At 43.6% G+C, this 18,100-nt stretch overlaps 2 protein-coding genes across 3 annotated transcripts in view; both read right to left on the bottom strand.

The window, feature by feature from the left end:
• PTP1 (protein tyrosine phosphatase 1) overlaps positions 1 to 6,333 on the bottom strand; it is a 40,185-nt gene extending 33,852 nt beyond the window's left edge. Inside the window, exons 1-3 of one of the 2 annotated variants that reach the window (XM_086528595.1) lie at positions 6,165 to 6,333; positions 6,033 to 6,093; positions 5,584 to 5,956 (exon numbers count right to left, since the gene is read on the bottom strand). In XM_086528595.1, the coding sequence (XP_086384721.1) occupies positions 5,584 to 5,956; positions 6,033 to 6,093; positions 6,165 to 6,282 (552 nt within the window). In that variant the 5' untranslated portion in view covers positions 6,283 to 6,333. Of the gene's footprint in view, positions 1 to 5,583; positions 5,957 to 6,026; positions 6,094 to 6,164 lie in introns of both variants that reach the window. The other variant, XM_086528594.1, reaches the window with a different exon arrangement.
• A 3,224-nt stretch (positions 6,334 to 9,557) lies between these two features.
• Positions 9,558 to 10,570, bottom strand: LOC147442425 (uncharacterized). Its single transcript, XM_086529371.1, has 2 exons — positions 9,993 to 10,570; positions 9,558 to 9,897 (listed from the first exon to the last, which is right to left on the bottom strand). Exons 1-2 carry the CDS (start codon positions 10,568 to 10,570, stop codon positions 9,558 to 9,560), a joined length of 918 nt encoding a protein of 305 aa, XP_086385497.1.
• Between the last annotated feature and the right edge of the window lie 7,530 nt (positions 10,571 to 18,100).

Below are 18,100 nucleotides of genomic sequence, written 5' to 3'. Positions count from 1 at the left end.
AAGCTTTTGAGTTTTAAAGGCTTTTTACTGTAACTGCTTTTCAGACCAAGGGCCTTCAAATATGAGGCTAGGGCTCGTTCTCTGGCATGCTTCCTGGAGAAGGTGCAAAGTCTGGAGTACCGTCTTGTACTGTGTTGATGCAATATAAAGAAATACCGAAAGGGGCGCCAAGGTTTGGGGCCAATACTCTCTGGGGTGGAATTCCGCCACTCCGTGTCGCGTGTTGTCTTTCTCTCTATTTCAGTTCAGTTGTTATTTGAAGTGCTAAACGTATGTTCAGTCTATTCTTTTCTATTGGCACGTCGTGCCCGTCTTGTGACAGTGGTATCAGAGCATCAGGCATGTACTTTTTTTGAAAGCATACCGGTCCTACAAAGAGGAGACAGAGCTATCGAAAATTTATTTGAGGTATCTTCGCCTTCCAACCCGCACTTATTAGCCACTCCCACCCTTACTTCATCACGCATCGGGCGCGCTCCCGTCTTCACCGTTCATGTCTTACAGGACATAAGCCATTAAGATCACTTGCAAAAGAAGGATCCAAGATTTGTTTCGAGTCACTGTTTTTCTCAGACGCAGTGCCATACAGATCTTGATGTCTACAGCTACCAAGCAACACACTTCCAAGGAATTGGCAACCTTTCAAGAAAAATTTTGCCCAAAGTTATATGGTTTTTGACATCTTCCTACGGAGTGAAACTTCTGGCAGAGTGGGGTATCCTGAAATGCTTGCCATGGAAACCCTAGCAGATTATAACTTGAAATTTCTCGACATCTCTCAATAGATGTCTCTTCACGAGCAGATGACCTTGGAGGTTTAGTGCGATTGCTATCTTGGGACTACCATCGCCGCCAAAGCAACATTGTTTGTCCAAGAGCTGACGGACCATGCTATGCTTGGCTATGACCTCATGGAAGGAACCTAACCCTAATTTTCGGTGCAGGTTTCAGGATGGAAAGTCAATCGACTTTTCAAGCTCGACTGATGTCGAGATTGCTTTTTAAGTTTGACTTCTGTTTGAGAACTTGTTTGAAATTTGTTTGAAATGGATGGTATCTGTTTTGAACCTGTTTTGGTGCTGATTTGAATTGTTTGACTCTGGTTTGATATGGGTTTCAATGATTCGTGATTTTACTCCCGGGTGGAGAAGTGAGAAATACTGTTTTGGTATTGTTTGAACCTCGGAATGACGCAGGCTGATGCTTGGGGAGCGTTTCGTTGTATGTTTGAAAACCTCCGAACGACGCACGCCGATGCCTGGGGAGCGTTTGGTTGTATGTTTGTAAAATAATTGTTGTTGTGACTCCCGGCCAGGACCTGGATGGTTATGCGGGAGGAGTATTAAGAAGTCTGAGCAGTGGTTACTCTCAGCACCTCCAAACGATGCAGGCTGCGGTCTGGGGGGCGTTTGGTTGTAAAAGGCCTCTATATCTCCAGGCCCGGACCTTTTTAGGTTATGCGGGAGGAGTGATGAGGGAGTCGTTGAATATCTCCCGGCCCGGACCTTGTTAGATTATGCGGGAGGAGTGTTCATCGCGGCTTTATGTTTCTATGTCTTGCAACATGCATATGTAAGCATTTGTGTTGCATTGTGATGTGCCAACTACTGAAAATTCCTAATTGGATGAGATTGCCTGGGTATGTAATTTTAGTGCATCAAGACACCCGTGGAAGATCAATACGGTCTGGGTGTGATGGCTACTTTTACTACGCCGGAATATCAAGAGTTCCGATCGGGAAGAAAGGAGAAGCTAACTCCTTGATCAAAAGAGCCGAAAGGAGAAGCTAACTCCTTAATAAAAAGAGCAAACTGATTGTCCCTCGAAATGTCCCTCGGAAAAAAATTTTGGAGCTAACTTGAGTTGTTTTGCAGATATACTGTAATCGCGGACGATTACTCTCTTTCAAGAAGGGGAGATCTAACAAACTGCTGACGTGTCAAAGCCTTGAAGAAGGGAGCCAACTTGCAGATGTCAGCCGAGGGGCCTAAACCCTAAGAAGAACAAGTAACAGAAGAAGAAGTCCTATCAACTTATGGGATGGGGCCCCAAGTGACATAAAGGATAAAAATAAAGCAGGACCCGCACACACGCAAAAACTGATGACGTGGCAGATTTCCGAAAATTGTGTTGGCATGATGACGTAGCAGGCTGTACGGATTTCCATGCTTTGCGCTGGTTGATGACGTGGCAGGCTGTACGGATTTTTGTAAATTACGCTGGCAGCTTTTGGCATTGCTTTTTGGACCATAAGCTTTTGAGTTTTAAAGGCTTTTTACTGTAACTACTTTTCAGGCCAAGGACCTTTAAATAGGAGGCTAGGGCTCATTCTCTGGCATGCTTCCCGGAGAAGGTGCAGAGTCTGGAGTACCGGCTTGTACTGTGTTGATGCAATATAAAGAAATACCGAAAGGGGCACCAAGGTTTGGGGCCAATAGTCTCTGGGGTGGAATTCCGCCACTCTGTGTCGCGTGTCGTCTTTCTCTCTATTTCAGTTCAGTTGTTATTTGAAGTGCTAAAAGTATGTTCAGTCTGTTCTTTTCTATTAACGTAGTGTCCGTCTTGTGACACAGAGCAAGATATCTTGGATGCTGAGAAGCTTGAATTGTTTCTACAAGCTACACATATAGAAATCCAAGAGCAATCAGAGCTACTTTTGAAAGACAAGAATACTGGACAGAGCTTGAAGACGGAATGGAAGGATGTCAAGGCTACAGTTTCACTTCTTGCAAAGAGGCAAACGTAGACGGGATAAACTGGTGATAAACAATGTCACTCCTACTTCTACGAGTCTAAAGAATGTAGCCAAGCCGCCTATTGTGAATCAAAAGAATGATGAGGCTTCCATGCTAGATGAGCTTGTCAAAGATATGCCTGAGATGAACTCAAACTTGCAAGATTGGAAGATAAAGGACAACCATCGGGACAAAAGTTTCAAAGTAAAGAAGGTTTTGTGCACAGTGTATATGGTGTGATAGCACTGATCATGGTAAAAGGGATTGTGATAGCTTTAATGATGCTTTGGAAAGGACCTTGTCTTTTTTATAGATGGTAAAATTCACTTGAAAGAAACAGGTTTGCCGTTGGGAACAAATTTTGGAAAAGAAGGTATGTGCAAGCTAATGGAGGATATGGCAACCAGTCATGCCAACTCCGTCGTAGAAGTCGCTACCTATGGAGCAAAGATTGAGTATATCACTAAGAAAGGATTAAAACACGTTGAAGATGTCTGTGAAGAGTATGATGGTCTTTGGCCATATGCAGTTTCATTGGCTAATAAACAAAAAGTGACTAAAAAAGTGCTTTATCAAACAAGCAATAGTATGCATCAAGCGACAGAATGGGATGATCCAATGGACTCATTATCAATACATGCTTAAATTGCCAAAAGTCAAAATAATGAAGCAATTGTAGAAGAAAAGTGCAGGCGTGATAATGAGGATGAAGGACCTTCAATGCAGACTACAAAAAGTGGAGGAAGAAAGGATTCAATACCTTCTCAAATGGCTTCACCATCACAAGTACCTCCTCCACCTGAAGTGCCTATCAAGGAAGCATCGGCAAAAAAGGAGCAAGCAAAACTTAAAGCAAAGGGTCCTCCTTACAAATTACAATCCAACATAGAAGTTGCTACAAACTTGAAGAGAAGAAAGGATCTTGAGACTTGAATAGCAAGGTTGAGTTTCCATTGGCTGAAGTAAGAGAAAAAGGCAAACTCTAACGGAATTGAGTTCGTCACAATTACAGGGTGAAGAAGAGAGATTCAACACACAAGGGATACATGTTCAAGCAAAGCAATGTGAAGATAATAGTGTGGTTGGGTGCTTTCGGTCTTCTAGAAAAACAAAGCATGTTCAATTTGTGGATGATGATGAAGATGGAGCCAATCATCGAAGCCACTACTCCAAAAGCCATTGGGCAAGACATACGACGGAAACCTTGGTAAAGGTGGGTGACCTTGAGGAGCCATATGTTGCATTGATAGATCATGGCTCTGAAATCAATCTAATGTCCAAAAGCCTCTACATGAAGGGCAAGTAGCCAATAGTTACAAACCACGGTTGGATGCTTAGAGCAGCAAATTACTTACCTGGAGATCTCTATGGAGCTTGTCCAAATGTGAAGCTGACTAGGGAATGTAAAAGATGAGTAAAACTTCGAGATGTCAACTTATCCTCTTATCCTTGGACAGCCATATATCACGCCTACTCGAATGGAGACAAAGGTCATTGATGATGGCTCAGCTTCTGCATGGATAAGGAGTAGAGACGGAAAGCAGCTTGTCCAATTTCTCACTGTCTGTGTGGATCATGAGAAGAATCGTGATAGTCTTAGGGATCAATCACTACCAAAAGTAAGCAAAGAATTCAAGAATTACAAGGAGATGAGGGGTTCCATTGTAAAGCGAGATTGTGATCGTATGGCAAGAGAAAGGTTCACTTGATACAAAAGGACAAGTAGCTCTCTCTACAAGTTTTTTAAGGTTATCAAAGCATGGATCAATGTGTTTTACAAAGATTGAGGCCATCAAAAGAAGTAAACGGCAACGTGTATATAATGTACAAAAAAGTTTGAAGGAGAATGGTTTTCTAGAAGATAATGAGTGCATTTTCAAGTATCTTTGAACAGGTTTCTTTTGTAGACACTATGGACGAGCTTAGGAGTATAATGGATTCCAGTGAGTCATGTCAAAACCAGACGTTGAAGTATGTTCTCTACAGATGTTCAAGGAGAGGGTTTCATGATTCATCATGCCAATCTCACTTCCCACTTGATTGTGCATAATGACCCTCAAGTAGAGGTTGGGCGGAAAACACTTTGTATTTCCAAACAAACCTCATTGGGGATCTTTATGAGCGTGATGAAGAAGACTGAGCATAGACCATAGTGAACCTATTTTAACATGTTCAAGAATAGACAACAAGCGACCCTGAAGAAATTTGACTCAAGTCCTAGAGGAGCGGTAATCCACCGACCTCTGCGAGGCAACAACTTGGCCTCACATTAAGCGGGAGGGGATATCATGTACACATGGGCCGTACTGCTGCTTTGTGAACTTTTGCAAAGACATTGACGTAGCACCTCACAAACATACTCATGACTGCCCTTAGTCCTCTTAGGTGATGTGGTTGCTTAAGGCTTTACAAGAGCACGTGGTAAAAAGGCATATGATGTGTGGATGCTATATTAGAGGAGGCTGCTAACACCATTGGTCAAACAGGGTTGTCCATTACATCTGACGTTACTTGAACTCTAAATAGATGCGCTCGCAGACTTTATGGAGGTGGGGGGCATCCTCCTCCACACCCATAGAATCATCCTATATATATTCACATTTAGGTTTCTTTGGTAGCCACTTGATGTCATAGAGACATGATAATACTGTATATGAAGGAATTTTTGTACACCATTACAGATGAGAAAAGAATCTTCCTTTACTCTACACCATACATGCACACAGACCAAAAAAAACAGCAAATACTTCAGAAGTTTCTTTGAAAAATAACAGTATACAGCTGCTGACCAAGGAAAAACAGTAAACTGCAACAGTTAAAAATGAAGAGGAAAAGAAAGAAGACTCACAAGCAAAACATCAAACTCTCGGTCAATGATGCGCCGATGATTGCGGCTGGAGACATTCAGCTTTTTCAGAAGGCGAACAAGAGCTTCTTTGCAAAAGTCCAATTGCTGCTGAGTTAGACGAATAGAAGAGAAATCCATAGCAGGAGATAAAGCGAGGTGTTGAAGAAGCTCCACCCTGTCTGAGCTTGTCGGCGACACATTAGAAAATTTACGTATTACTGATGAAGGTGGTGTGACAGGTGAGTTTACAACAATGCCGCCAACTGCTGCTGCTGCACTTGGATGAGGACTTCCATCCATGGAAGCTGAGTCCGGACAAATGCCTGTAGACTGCTTGTTCCCCGTCTTGCTAGAGGGAGAAAGAGAGAATAACCTGCGGATGGAAAAGAGAGTGAAAGATGATAAAGAGCTTCAGCAATGAGCCATTCTTTGAAGGTGAGAACCTTAACCTGCTGGTGAGGATGAGAGAAGGCCGCCTGCTATGTGGGGAAAGGATCTCTCGTACGCCGTCTGCAGTCGGGCAGAGTCTCTCTCTCTCTCTCTCTCTCTCTCTCTCTCTCTCTCTCTCTCTGAGCACGAACCTGCCCGCGGTGCAATTCGATCTTGTAATGCGAGGGAGACGACGCTCGCAACACAGGACCTGGCTCCTGTGAGGAGCTTCCGTCTGTTCAAAATGAAGATCGGCTTTGAAATTTTCATACAACGGAACCCGTCAAGTGGAAAGGTTGCTCCGTCTCTCTAGCAGACCACGTTGCAATTAGCGACCTTAATCCTAGTTTAATCGCCTTAGGCTAGCTTGATATAACGTGAAGTTTCATGAAAGGCTCTCGCTCAAGACCCATTGACAAACTAACAACGTTTAAAGTCACGTTGGCATTGTAAAACAATTTAATAAAGTGGACCCATACTAGGCTCTTAAATGAAAGATCTAAAAGAAAATTCAAATATATGCCTAACGAATGCTGTTTAAAAAAAACCATTTTCTTGGCCATGTTTTTTAAGGACAAACTAATTGAACAACTAGGATTTATGCTAAAATTTAGGGTATTTGCTTGGATTTATGACTAGAATGCCCAATTTTGGATCGTAATCAATGTCCAATGGAATTACAACTGAGATTTTCTATTTTCAACCGATACATGTTATCACATTACAACTATTTCTTGGACTTTTGATGATGAGGACCTCCTCCTAAGAACCTCCATGAGCTTGTTTATGTCTTGATTCTTTGCATGGGCTCAAATGCTCTATTCAAGCTTTGCTTTAGCTGAAGAGCCTCTAGGGTATTCACTTGTGAATCTAAGGAAGATAGACGACTCTTCCCTTCACTAATCTATTTCTCATCCGCTAATGTGTCGTGCGCAGTGAAGCAAACCCATGGTTCTTCTTATTAAACTTGCTTATTGTAGTCGGTGAAAGGAGGGCTTTCCTTAGAGGCTGATATTTAGGGACCTCTTCATGCACTGGGGAGAATGGATGAGAACTTGCGAGACCTTGAAGGCTTTATCCATCCTCTTGCTATTATATTTTGTAAGGAGATGTCCTTGTAAATTGAAAATAAGAGTTCAAAAGATGCTTGTACAATAGAGGTTGTCAAAAGTTAATCCCTTCATCTCTTTAGATATTGTGTAGCTTTGAGCTCCATAGGAACTTGAGGATTCCACCATGGGGTCTAATTCTTTGTGAGAAGTCACCCCTACAATGTAACAATAGGGGAGTATTGCAAGAGGGAATTATGGATTTCAACTAAACAGGTAAGAGTGAGGAATTAATGTCTCGAAATATGTTGGGGACCACCTGAAGAGAATTGTGAAATCTATTGCCCAACACCTAAAAACCTTGATTGTCATGTTAACCGACCTAAGGGGAAACAACAAAACTCGTTGGGGAGGACCATTGGTGACTAATGCAAGTCATTTTTTATGCCTTCAGAGCTTCTAGAGGTGGTTATAGTCTGACAAAATAGCCGCTCCTCAATCAAGTGTGAGTTGTACACAAGTATGCACACACACACTCAATAGAGCCTATATTGTTGGGGTAAAGGTGGTGTGCCTCTTACCCGAGGCCGGACATTCCGATTGCCCACTCCGTTTACCCTATATATAAAGTAATAAGAAGCTCTCTCACTATTATATCGAGAGGTTGCTCTACCAACATCTATTCTCTCTTCTCCATACACAACACGCACTACGATCACACCGCTCCCGCAAGGTTCTACAATTAGTATTAGAGCCTGGCTATGGCGGTGCTCTCCTTTCCCAAGTGACCTCCCTCTCCAATCGGAGCTAAGGCTTGCAACCTTAGATGAAGTACACACAAAGATAATTGAAACTATTCTCTATATTGCACAAAGAGTGTAGCGGGTGAAGAGCTCACACAACAGGCAATCGGGAGGCACAAGGAGTAGAGCACATGCGAGTTTGAGAGCTGAGCGTTTCGTCCACGTTTGTGTGTATGCACTTTCAAGGAAGATTTTGGCTCCAATAGAGCATTTCAAGCAGGTGTCTTACAGTTTTACCCCCCTTTTGAAGTCGTTTCTACCCTCAAAATCTCCATTTGAGCAGCACATCAAAAGATAGCTTTTTGATAGCTCTTTTGGAGCTGGAACGAACTTATACATCACCCAAGCATGAGACAAAGACAAGTTCTCGTCATTGACGGATACACATCTGTCCCGATGGCAGGGGAACGGGAACGGGGGCCTCGAAACGTTTTCGGAACGCCCCCTCCCCCCCCCAAAAAAGGCGGAACGGGAACGAGGGCCGGAATGGTAAGTTTAACATATGCTAAAATTAGGTTGGATTTGACCTATATGTTAGTAGAGAGCCATACACACCCATTAGTCCAAGTAGAATCCTATTCAGGCATGCTCTGCAATGATTCTTCAGTCTGAAGGGCCAAGGCTTACACACGATTGCGCAATACACAATACATGAATTGGGATCATCCTTCACAAAAGCATCTTGAATCTTGATTCTTCATAGAAAGAATATTAACTCAGAGTTGAAGAATAGAATCTAGAGTCCATACTCTACACAAAAGCTTGGAGGAAAAAGATGATAGATCATAGATTATAAAAATGGCTTAGAAGGCCAGCCAAGGCACTACAAAAAGACATGTAGAGGCTAAGAGTGCTAAATAACAACTGTAAGAGTCAATAGGTGACATGTCAAGACTCAATCACTCATATGGTAGTGAAATACAAAAAGGGGGGCAAAGCCGGCGGCCACAAAGGAAACAAATATCAAAAACCAATGAGCAATGACTCATGACTCATGCCTGAAGTTCACCTCTAGGTAGGGGCAAAAGAGCATCCCCCCTCCCAATTTGTAGTGGAGTCCTGGACATTGTGAATATCTCCATAGGCTCATCCTCGTGCGTAGATCCTCCTGCCTCTGCCTCCATCTCCCACTATAGAAAGGGAGATGTCACTTTGGATGCTAACTTGCAAAGCATTCTTAAGTTTGCACTGACAGAAACAAGGTCATTTGCTTTCTCCATTCCAAGTTGGTTCCTCTTTCTAGATGCAATGTGGCTATATACACTCCACAATTGCTCCAAGCAAGAGGAGCTAACCGCTTGGCTGAGAATGCGGACGGCAAGTCGCTGAAGATCGGGACCATCTGAACCATTTTCTTACCACCACAAGACGAAGGAAATCTTGGTGCAATCAATTTGGGCATCGGCTGTCCCAAATGATCCTCGCATATCCCTGTAAAATGCAAGTTGATCCTTTATCTTGCGTTGCGTGTCACGTTCAGGGTGAAGCTTCTTCAAGATGGTGTTCCAATGTGTATTTACCTCCGAATCATGCTCCTGCCCTACACCCTGGAACTCTGGGTCCAACACAAAAGCTGCACCATGAAGAGGTGAACTATAGGCATTCCACCTGCTAGTGCAAAGCTCTTTGATTTCTTCGACCCTATCTGGGTCCTGCTCATACTCTTCAAGGGCCTCGACCATGCGATACATTGCTACATAGACCCAATGGTCTCTACGACGGAGGCCCACTCACCCACAAGGACATCTGATGATTTTTCTGTCTCCGTGGCGTCATGGGAGTGGGCAAAATACATCTTCCCTTTGGAATAGGCAACAATGCCATGGATGGACCTCCTCCTAGTGTCGCTCCATCCATCCGCAATGAGGGCCATGCCATACTTCGTCCATTGCCTCTTCATGTTGAGGGTTGCCATCTCCACAACGGCTTTCTCTCTATGGAGTAGAGTAGTGCGGAGGGCCTCGAAAGAGGGTGGCATGTAGCATGCCCCATACTCTCCAATCCTCGTGCACATGGTCTTGAAGTACTCCAACCTAGACATTGCACACAAGAGGTATTAGTATTTACTATTTAATTGAGAGTGAGATTCGAGATGATTGATTGTATTGAAAATGATAGTAAGTCTTACCGAGCCTTTATGAAGGGGATGTGATCGTGACAGAAAAAGCGGGCAACTCTTGCATCCACATCCTCCTTCCTTTTGGGATCCCGAGTGGTATGTAGGGTGCGTTGTTGAGATTTGGGGGTGGAGACCGGAGTAGTATTAAGCATTGAAAATGCCGATCGAAATGATGTCGCCGCCGTCTCCGTCGTTGTCGCATTGCTATCACCACCAACCGATGAAGAAGGTGTAGAAGAGGGAAAAACCGAGTTGTTGGGGTCGATTGCGGAACGCTCAGGCCTTGCCGCTTCTTTCTCTTCTTTATTGGCTTTCATGGCGGCATCCTTGGATTCAAATTCCTTCAACCGTTGCTTGGTGACGGCCTTGCATATTGCTACTTGTTGTCCCTCAAGCTTAAGGAGGTGAGCACGGACTTTGGTTGTATCGGATTGCCGTTCGAAGCCGCATAGTTTGCACTTCCATGCACGTGCACCACTGGACTTTCCCAACACTCGGGAATGCACTTCATCCCACCATGATGCTTCGTCCTTCTTCTTCTTGGCACCCAAGGGATCACGTTCACTTGATGCGGAAGCTTGCGCCATAAGTGATGAGACTCGAGAGAGGAAGGAATTTTGAGAGAGAGATGGAGAGATGGAGAGATGGAGAGGTCGAGCTTGAGGGAGAGATGGAGAGATGGAGAGGTTGCGTCAAGCTTGAGCCTTGAGGCCCAAGGGAGGGAGAGAGAGTGCCTTGGGAGAGAGAGAGTGCCTTGCCCAATGCCTTGGTTGAAGTTGGCCCTTGACTCTTGAGAGAGGAAAGGTAAGTTGAGGGGCTTGCTTCATTGCCTAGGGCCTTGGCTTATTGTAAAGGGAAGGTCTCCCCCCAAAACCCATGGCGTTCAAATTTCAAAAGACCTCAAATGTCTTTTTTTTTTACCAACGGGCAGATTTTAAAAAAAAAAAACGGTTCCGCCAGGCCGTCCGTTCCGCCCGTTCCAGGGTCCGTTCCGACTGCCGTTCCGGTGAGCATTCCGACAGGCGTTCCGTAAACAGGTTGTTTCCATTCCGAGTGTCCGACCCCCTAGGGAACACGTTTCGGGAATGGGAGGGGCCCGTTCCGCCCGTTCCCTGTTACTCTGGTCCAAATGTGAAGATGACAATATGGAATGTAAAAGATGAGTAAAACTTCGAGATGTCAACTTATCCTCTTATCCTTGGACAACCATATATCACGACTACTCGAATGTAGACAAAGGTCATGGATGATGGCTCAACTTCTGCATGGATAAGGAGTAGAGATGGAAAGCAGCCATATATCATGCCTACTCGAATGTAGACAAAGGTTGCTCCGCGTCTCTAGCAGACTAGGCATTTCCACGCTGCAATTAGCGACCTTAGTCCTAATTTAATCGCCTTAGGCTAGCTTGAGATAAGGTGAAGTTTCATGGAAACTAAGGTCGGTGGTAAGGCTCTCGCTCAGGACCCATTGCAAACTAACAACGTTTAAGGTCACGTTGGCATTGTAAAACAGTTTAATAAACTGGACCCATACGAGGCTCTTAAATGAAAGATCTAAAAGAAAATTCAAATATATGCCTAACTATGAGGTCTCCACCCCGCCGTTTCCAATGGAGGATCTGATGGTGAACCCGGTGGCCACTAGATCTATTGCGGAAGCAAACAAAATGGTTCAGGGTTCGACTAGCGGACGATCTCTCATCACAGAGTGAGTCGAGCTCGAGCCTACTAGCAGGGAGATCTAGCTCCACCTTGCAGGGGAAGCGTACTTGAACTATCTAGCGATCCTAAGACCCACCTTCCAAGAGGAGAGAAGCCTCGAGTGCCTTTTTCCCCATGTTTCAGAGGCACGTAATCTCCAGAATTCCCCGCTCTAGGGGCAATGAGCATTACTAATATCGAAGTAAGCACTATGGGGACAGAGAGTTCCCGACCAATCGGGACCACCCATCTCGTAGGCATTGGCAACCTGAGCCAAGCCCCCACTTTCCACCCCCACACTCACACTTCTTTGTGTGACCTAATTACTACCACAAAGGTTGTTCAACATAAAGATTCCTTGTTTAATTCCGAATCACATTGTTCGTTAAGACAGCCCTTCAACCAGTATTGCAAACAGTACCAAGACAGCATTCTAGTAAAAATTCTACTCAAACTTATTCATAAAAGTTCCAATGTTCTAGAGGTACAACATCCCCCCTCCAGCGAGAGTTCACTCCTCCCGTTGTCGCCTAGCTGCCCATACAACTAGGTATGTCCACCGCATAGAAAGCACGTCATGGACACTCCCACCGCATAGAAAGCAAGACGTGGGTTCCCACCGCATAGAAAGCAAGTCATGGGTATCCACCGCATAGAAAGCAAGTCGTGGATTCAAGAGCCCTAACGAGGAACTCTACCCCCTGTGATCGGTAGGGGGGTCAGGACTGATTCAACATTGGAAATAAAATGAACATGCCGAGCTAAATTTTCCCTAGCAGACATTCTTTCCTACTCCAAACAGCATACCCATCAATCATTTCTTTCCTACTTCTAACACTTAATGTACAATGAATTTAATGCCGAGGTTTCCGTCGGATTTCTCCAACATGTTCGGGAATATGTTCATTCCTAACTATCGTATGCATTGTTAATTTAAACAACTTGAATAAAAATATGATCTACCTCTTCCACTTCTTCATCGATGGCCCGTGAGATGGCCGGTATTTGTTCCTCCATCGGAGCTTTCCCCTTTCCGTTGACATTACTCGTTCCTGCCTCGCGATCGTGGGCACCACCGAAGCGCGTCCTCTTAACCGGGGCCATTTCTCACTACTTTAAATGATTAGCTTGGAGAAAGAGCTAAGGTTCGCAAGCATCATAATAGTCCAACGGATAGATTAGTGACATCAATTAATTTCTCTATATGAGAGGTCTAGATTTCTCTCATAAAGCAATCATTAAGGATGGCACGTAATCCTATGGGAACCTGCTCTAAAGATAATTACTCGGCTTACGTGATTAAGAATAGTAGGATTTCACTAATGGAATTACCAGAGAGATGAATTAAGTATGCTTAATCTCCTTCCTAGCAACTAGATGATGCAGGTTTATCTTATGCATATGTGTGAGGAAAGTCAACTCGTAGAGACTTAATGACAAATTAATTTTTCCTTAATTACACCTTAATGCACAAAGGAAATGAATTTAATTTAGTTACAGTATTAATTGGTGATAGAAAAAGTGATTCTCTTAAATCTACACAATTACCGGCTTGCTGATTAATACTATGCTACCTAGAGAGAGAAAATTCTAATAATCATGCACTAATCATTAATTGAGAGTGAAGAATGGCTTGATAATTCAACTATGGAATGATGATTACATAATAGATTATGAATAAGGAGAATTTAAAGAGTAGTCATAGAGAATTTCGACTAGGGATAAGCATAATGGACGAGGAATTTAAATGGTAATGAAAAGAATTTACAGATGGCATTAATTAAACCGTGGTTACCGTGATTAAGGGCTGATAATCTTCTCGATTCTCTGATCTAATCGAGCTTCTTGAGGCGAGAATTCGGCAGCACCTCCCTCCTTGCTTCTCCTTCAAAAAGTGTGTGAACCGGCAGCACCTTTCCAGTGTGTGTAGGTGTGTGTGTATGCACTGTGTGTGTGTGTGAGCATAAGTGTGTATGTGTGTGTGTGTGTGCAGGTCTTTAAATAGGCTCCTACAGGCTGGAAATCGATATGTGTTGCTAATTGCATCTGGGAGCTTCTCCAGTTAAGCATGGCAAGTCCAGTTCCCTGCCCACCAAGTATCAGGTTGGCTTGGTTAACTGGTTCTGAGACTGAGTTGCTGGCTTGGCAGCTTTCCCAAGACTCCCACAAAGCAAGAGGGTGCCCCCTAGCTACTAAAGCTGGTATGGAGTGGGCTGGAACTTGTTCCCACACAGCCTCGGGCCCCCGGTACCTCCCCGGACAATTTTTAGGAAAATTGGTTCTAGGCTAAAACGGGTCATACGGATCGGATTTTGATGTCGAAAGTTGTTATACAAAGCTCTAACTAAGACATACTGGCTCGAGTACCTGCCATATTTAGCAGCCCCCGGGGTTCGAAAATGCATTTTTCTCAAATTCGGGGTACGGGTGCACTTTTTCGAGACGATCAAAACTGGACGGATTGGGTGACCAAAAACTTACTATTTTTGGAATTTTTTTACAAAAATTATTTTTATTCATATTTCGAAGCTTTAAAACATTCTAAACATCATGGCACTGACAGAATTTGAAAACCTGCTAAAAATAGTAACTTTTTCCATTATGTTCATTTCATGGTACAAAGGTGCTTATTTGATCGGGGTCAGAGACCTTACACTAACGAATGCTGTTTAAAAAAAAACCATTTTCTTGGCCATGTTTTTTAAGGGCAAACTAATTGAACAACTAGGATTTATGCTAAAATTTAGGGTAGTTGCTTGGATTTATGACTAAGATGCTCAATTTTGGATCGTAATCAATGTCCAATGGAATTACAACTGAGATTTCTATTTTCAACCGATACATGTTATCACATTACAAATATTTCTTGGACTTTTGATGATGGGGACCTCCTCCTAAGAACCTCCATGAGCTTGTTTGTTGTCCTTGTATGTCTTGATTCTTTGCATGGGCTCAAATGCTCTATTTAAGCTTAAGAGCCTCTAGGGTATTCACTTGTGAATCTAAGGAAGATAGACGTCTCTTCCCTTCACTAATCTATTTCTCATCCGCTAATGTGTCATGGGCAGTGAAGCAAACCCATGGTTCTTCTTATTAGACTTTCCTGTTGTAGTTGGTGAAAGGAGGGCTTTCCTTAGAGGCTGATATTTAGGGACCTCTTCATGCACTGGGGAGAATGGATGAGAACTTGTGAGACCTTGAAGGCTTTATCCATCCTCTTGCTATTATATTTTGTAAGGAGATGTCCTTGTAAATTGAAAATAAGGGTTTAAAAGATGCTTGTACAATAGAGGCTGTCAAAAGTTAATCCCTTCATCTCTTTAGATATTGTGTAGCTTTGAGCTCCATAGGAACTTGAGGATTCCACCATGGGGTCTGATTCTTTGTGAGAAGTCACCCCTACAATGTAACAATAGGGGAGTATTGCAAGAGGGAATTATGGATTTCAACCAAACACGTAAGAGTGAGGAATTAATGTCTCGAAAGATGTTGGGGGACCACCTGAAGATAATTGTGAAATCTATTGCCCAACAACCAAAAACCTTGATTGTCATGTTAATTCTCCCGCCCATTCCCCCTTGCATGGTGTTGCGTGTGACTATTGAAATTTATTTCTTCCATTGTCCTCACCTCCTTCTGCAAATACTCAGTTTACTTTCATATCTTCTCCATGAAGAACTTCTATGAGGAATTGGAGAGATGTATATCATATGCAACGCAGCCTACGATGATGGGTATGGGATATGGGTGGACTAGAGTAGGTACACCAGTGCAGCATACAACGTGCCTCTTACCCGAGGCCAGAAATTCCGATTGCCCACTCCGTTTACCCTATATATAAAGTAATAAGAAGCTCTCTCACTATTATATCGAGAGGTTGCTCCACCAAAATCTAATTTCTCTTCTCCATACACAACACGCACTACGATCACACCGCTCCCGCAAGGTTCTACAATTAGTATTAGAGCTTGGCTATGGCGGTGCTCTCCTTTCCCAGGTGACCTCCCTCTCCAATTGGAGCTAAGGCTTGCAACCTTAGATGAAGTACACACAAAGATAATCGAGAGAGAGAGAGAGAGAGAGAGAGAGAGAGAGAGAGAGAGAGAGAGAGAGAGAGAGAGAGAGAGAGAGAGAGAGAGAGAGAGAGAGAGAGATCTTGAAGCCCCACTTTTACTCCTGTGCTTGTTTCCTCGAGTTGATCGTGAGAGAGAGCAAGCTTGCGATCGAGCTCCTTCGGTTCCTTCCTTCAGTTGATCGAGAGAAAGATTTCTTTTCCATGCTTCCTTGTTTAGAGCGAGATAGCCACCCTGCTTTTCCCTTATCCTCCTTGCTCCTTTATGTCCTCGGTTCCTTGCCGAGCTTCTTTCCCTTTGCTTGCTTCACTAGGTTTTGATAGAGAGAGAGAAGGTGAGATTAAGCTGAGCTCTTCCCACTTTGCTTGCATTCTAAGCCAAGAGAAAACCCTTCTTAATCATGGGCGAGGGAGTGAGGGAGATTGCTTGGATAACCTAGTTGAGAGAGGTAGAAAACAAGCTTGATTCCCTGCAAATGAGCTCTTTCCATCACATGATACCTTCCATGCTTCCCTTCTCCTGCTCCCTTGAATAAAGAGAGGGAACACAAGCTCCAAGCCAAGCTTAGATAAAAGAGGGAGAAAACGAACACGAAGCTAACAGAGAGAGAGAGAGAGAGAGAGAGAGAGAGAGAGGGAGCTTGATTTTTGACTCGCCTTCCTCCTCTTCCAATCCCCTTACCCTTGCCTCGTACTCCCCTCCTGCTCCTCTTTCGATATGCCCATTATCTCCCCCTTTTCCCTCTTTTTGCTCATGCCCATTAGTCACGGTGCCGTGACCTGCTCATCGAATTTCTTTCCTTGCTCGGCATCATCAGACGCCCTCCATGGTCGCTACTCTCCTCTTTGCCCACCCCTACACCTCAGATTGATTCCTGCACCATGCTTCTCCTTTCATTTTCCCTAATTCACATGCTTATGCCCTCTTTAACTTAATGGGTGGCCAACTCTTTGGCCCTTGGGTGGCCTCCCTATCATACACAACATTTGGTTTACATGTCAACCAAGGCATCGCCTAGCACAAGTTCCATTTGCAAAATTGCACACATGTATTCACCCAATCATTGTTGCACTATAAGCATGCTTTAAAAAAATTCTCCCAACATGTGGCTTCATTATGGATTAATAAGAGCATGCCCATCTAGGATAAAAGAGAACGTAATCAGCAAAACATAACCCAATGAGTATCCTGTGTCATGACACATTGAAATGCGCTGTCCCAAGTCATAGTTAGCATAATACCCTCCTAGATCAAAGGGAGTAAGAAGAAATTTCCCAAACACTAGAGCAGCATAATATTCACATGAGCATACATTGCTTGTATCAATCAACATCAAGCACTTCTTGCGTAGGTATGCTATTCTTGGATCCAGTAGCAAATAACCACAATGTGTACCCATCCATGATGAACCTGCTTTTCAAGATCCCTAGTGATAGGAGTCGAGGCTATGGCGGGTGATGCCGGTGAGGAACCATGGCGAGGAGGGAGCGTAGCAGAACAAGCAAGCGAGATGGAGAGAGAGAGAGAGAGAGAGAGAGAGAGAGAGAGAGAGAGAGAGAGAGAGAGAGAGAGAGAGAGCAGAGATAGTTGACATAGGAAAAACACTATGCTTCTTGCCTTTTTTTTTGGTTAAAAAAAAGCTTACAATATAAAAGGTGGCCATGCCATGCAAACTCTAGTGGTTTTAATTGCATGCCGGGGAAGATGTTCCCACGGGCTTGGAAACCCAACAATCCCCCCCTCAAGCCCGAACTAGATAGACCACTCTCATAATACCTCGAGTTTTTGGTGTACTCGTAAACCGTGAGTTTTAGGTTCTCTCACAACCAAGGATTTCTGGTGTATCCATAACCTGGTGCTATGATAATAAACCCCCCTTGAACAGATAGGGTGTAGGTCAAAAGATTAGCTACCAATAGATGGAGTTTTTGGTTCACTTCCAAACCTTGGGTTTCAGGTGTACCCAGTAACCTCACGAGAAGTGGTAAAAAAACAGGCTGAGAAATGACAAAAATTGGGAGGTCTTACCATTTATGGATGGCAGTGTCTATATCCCGTACAAATTTTGACGTGGCTATGATTGATAATTTGATGGGCTAAAAACAAAGCTTTTCACAAAATATAACTGATAGTTGATAAAATTAACTGACAACTAAGAAAATATGACCTCGAACAGGGTAACAAACTTTTGAAAGATGCTTTAATGTATGGAATACTCCAATCAAATTGTTGCATGAGTCTTCAGTTTCTGCCTGCATGAGCTTTGAATTTGAAGTCGTATACTACGTTCTTGAAGCGAATATCCATGCATGACAGTTGATGCTACATATAAATAACATAC

This window comes from Adiantum capillus-veneris, chromosome 14 (genome assembly GCF_014529385.1).
Source record: "Adiantum capillus-veneris isolate H3 chromosome 14, ASM1452938v2, whole genome shotgun sequence".
NCBI lineage: Eukaryota > Viridiplantae > Streptophyta > Polypodiopsida > Polypodiales > Pteridaceae > Adiantum > Adiantum capillus-veneris.
This window is presented reverse-complemented; position numbering and strand designations above follow the sequence as displayed.

Coding starts and splice junctions, on each gene's coding strand:
- LOC147442425 (XM_086529371.1), bottom strand. CDS start 10,570: ATGGCGCAAGCTTCCGCATCAAGTGAACGTGATCCCTTGGGTGCCAAG. Junction 9,898..9,992: donor ATCCCCTTCATAAAGGCTCG/GTAAGACTTACT, acceptor TGCAATGTCTAG/GTTGGAGTACTTCAAGACCA.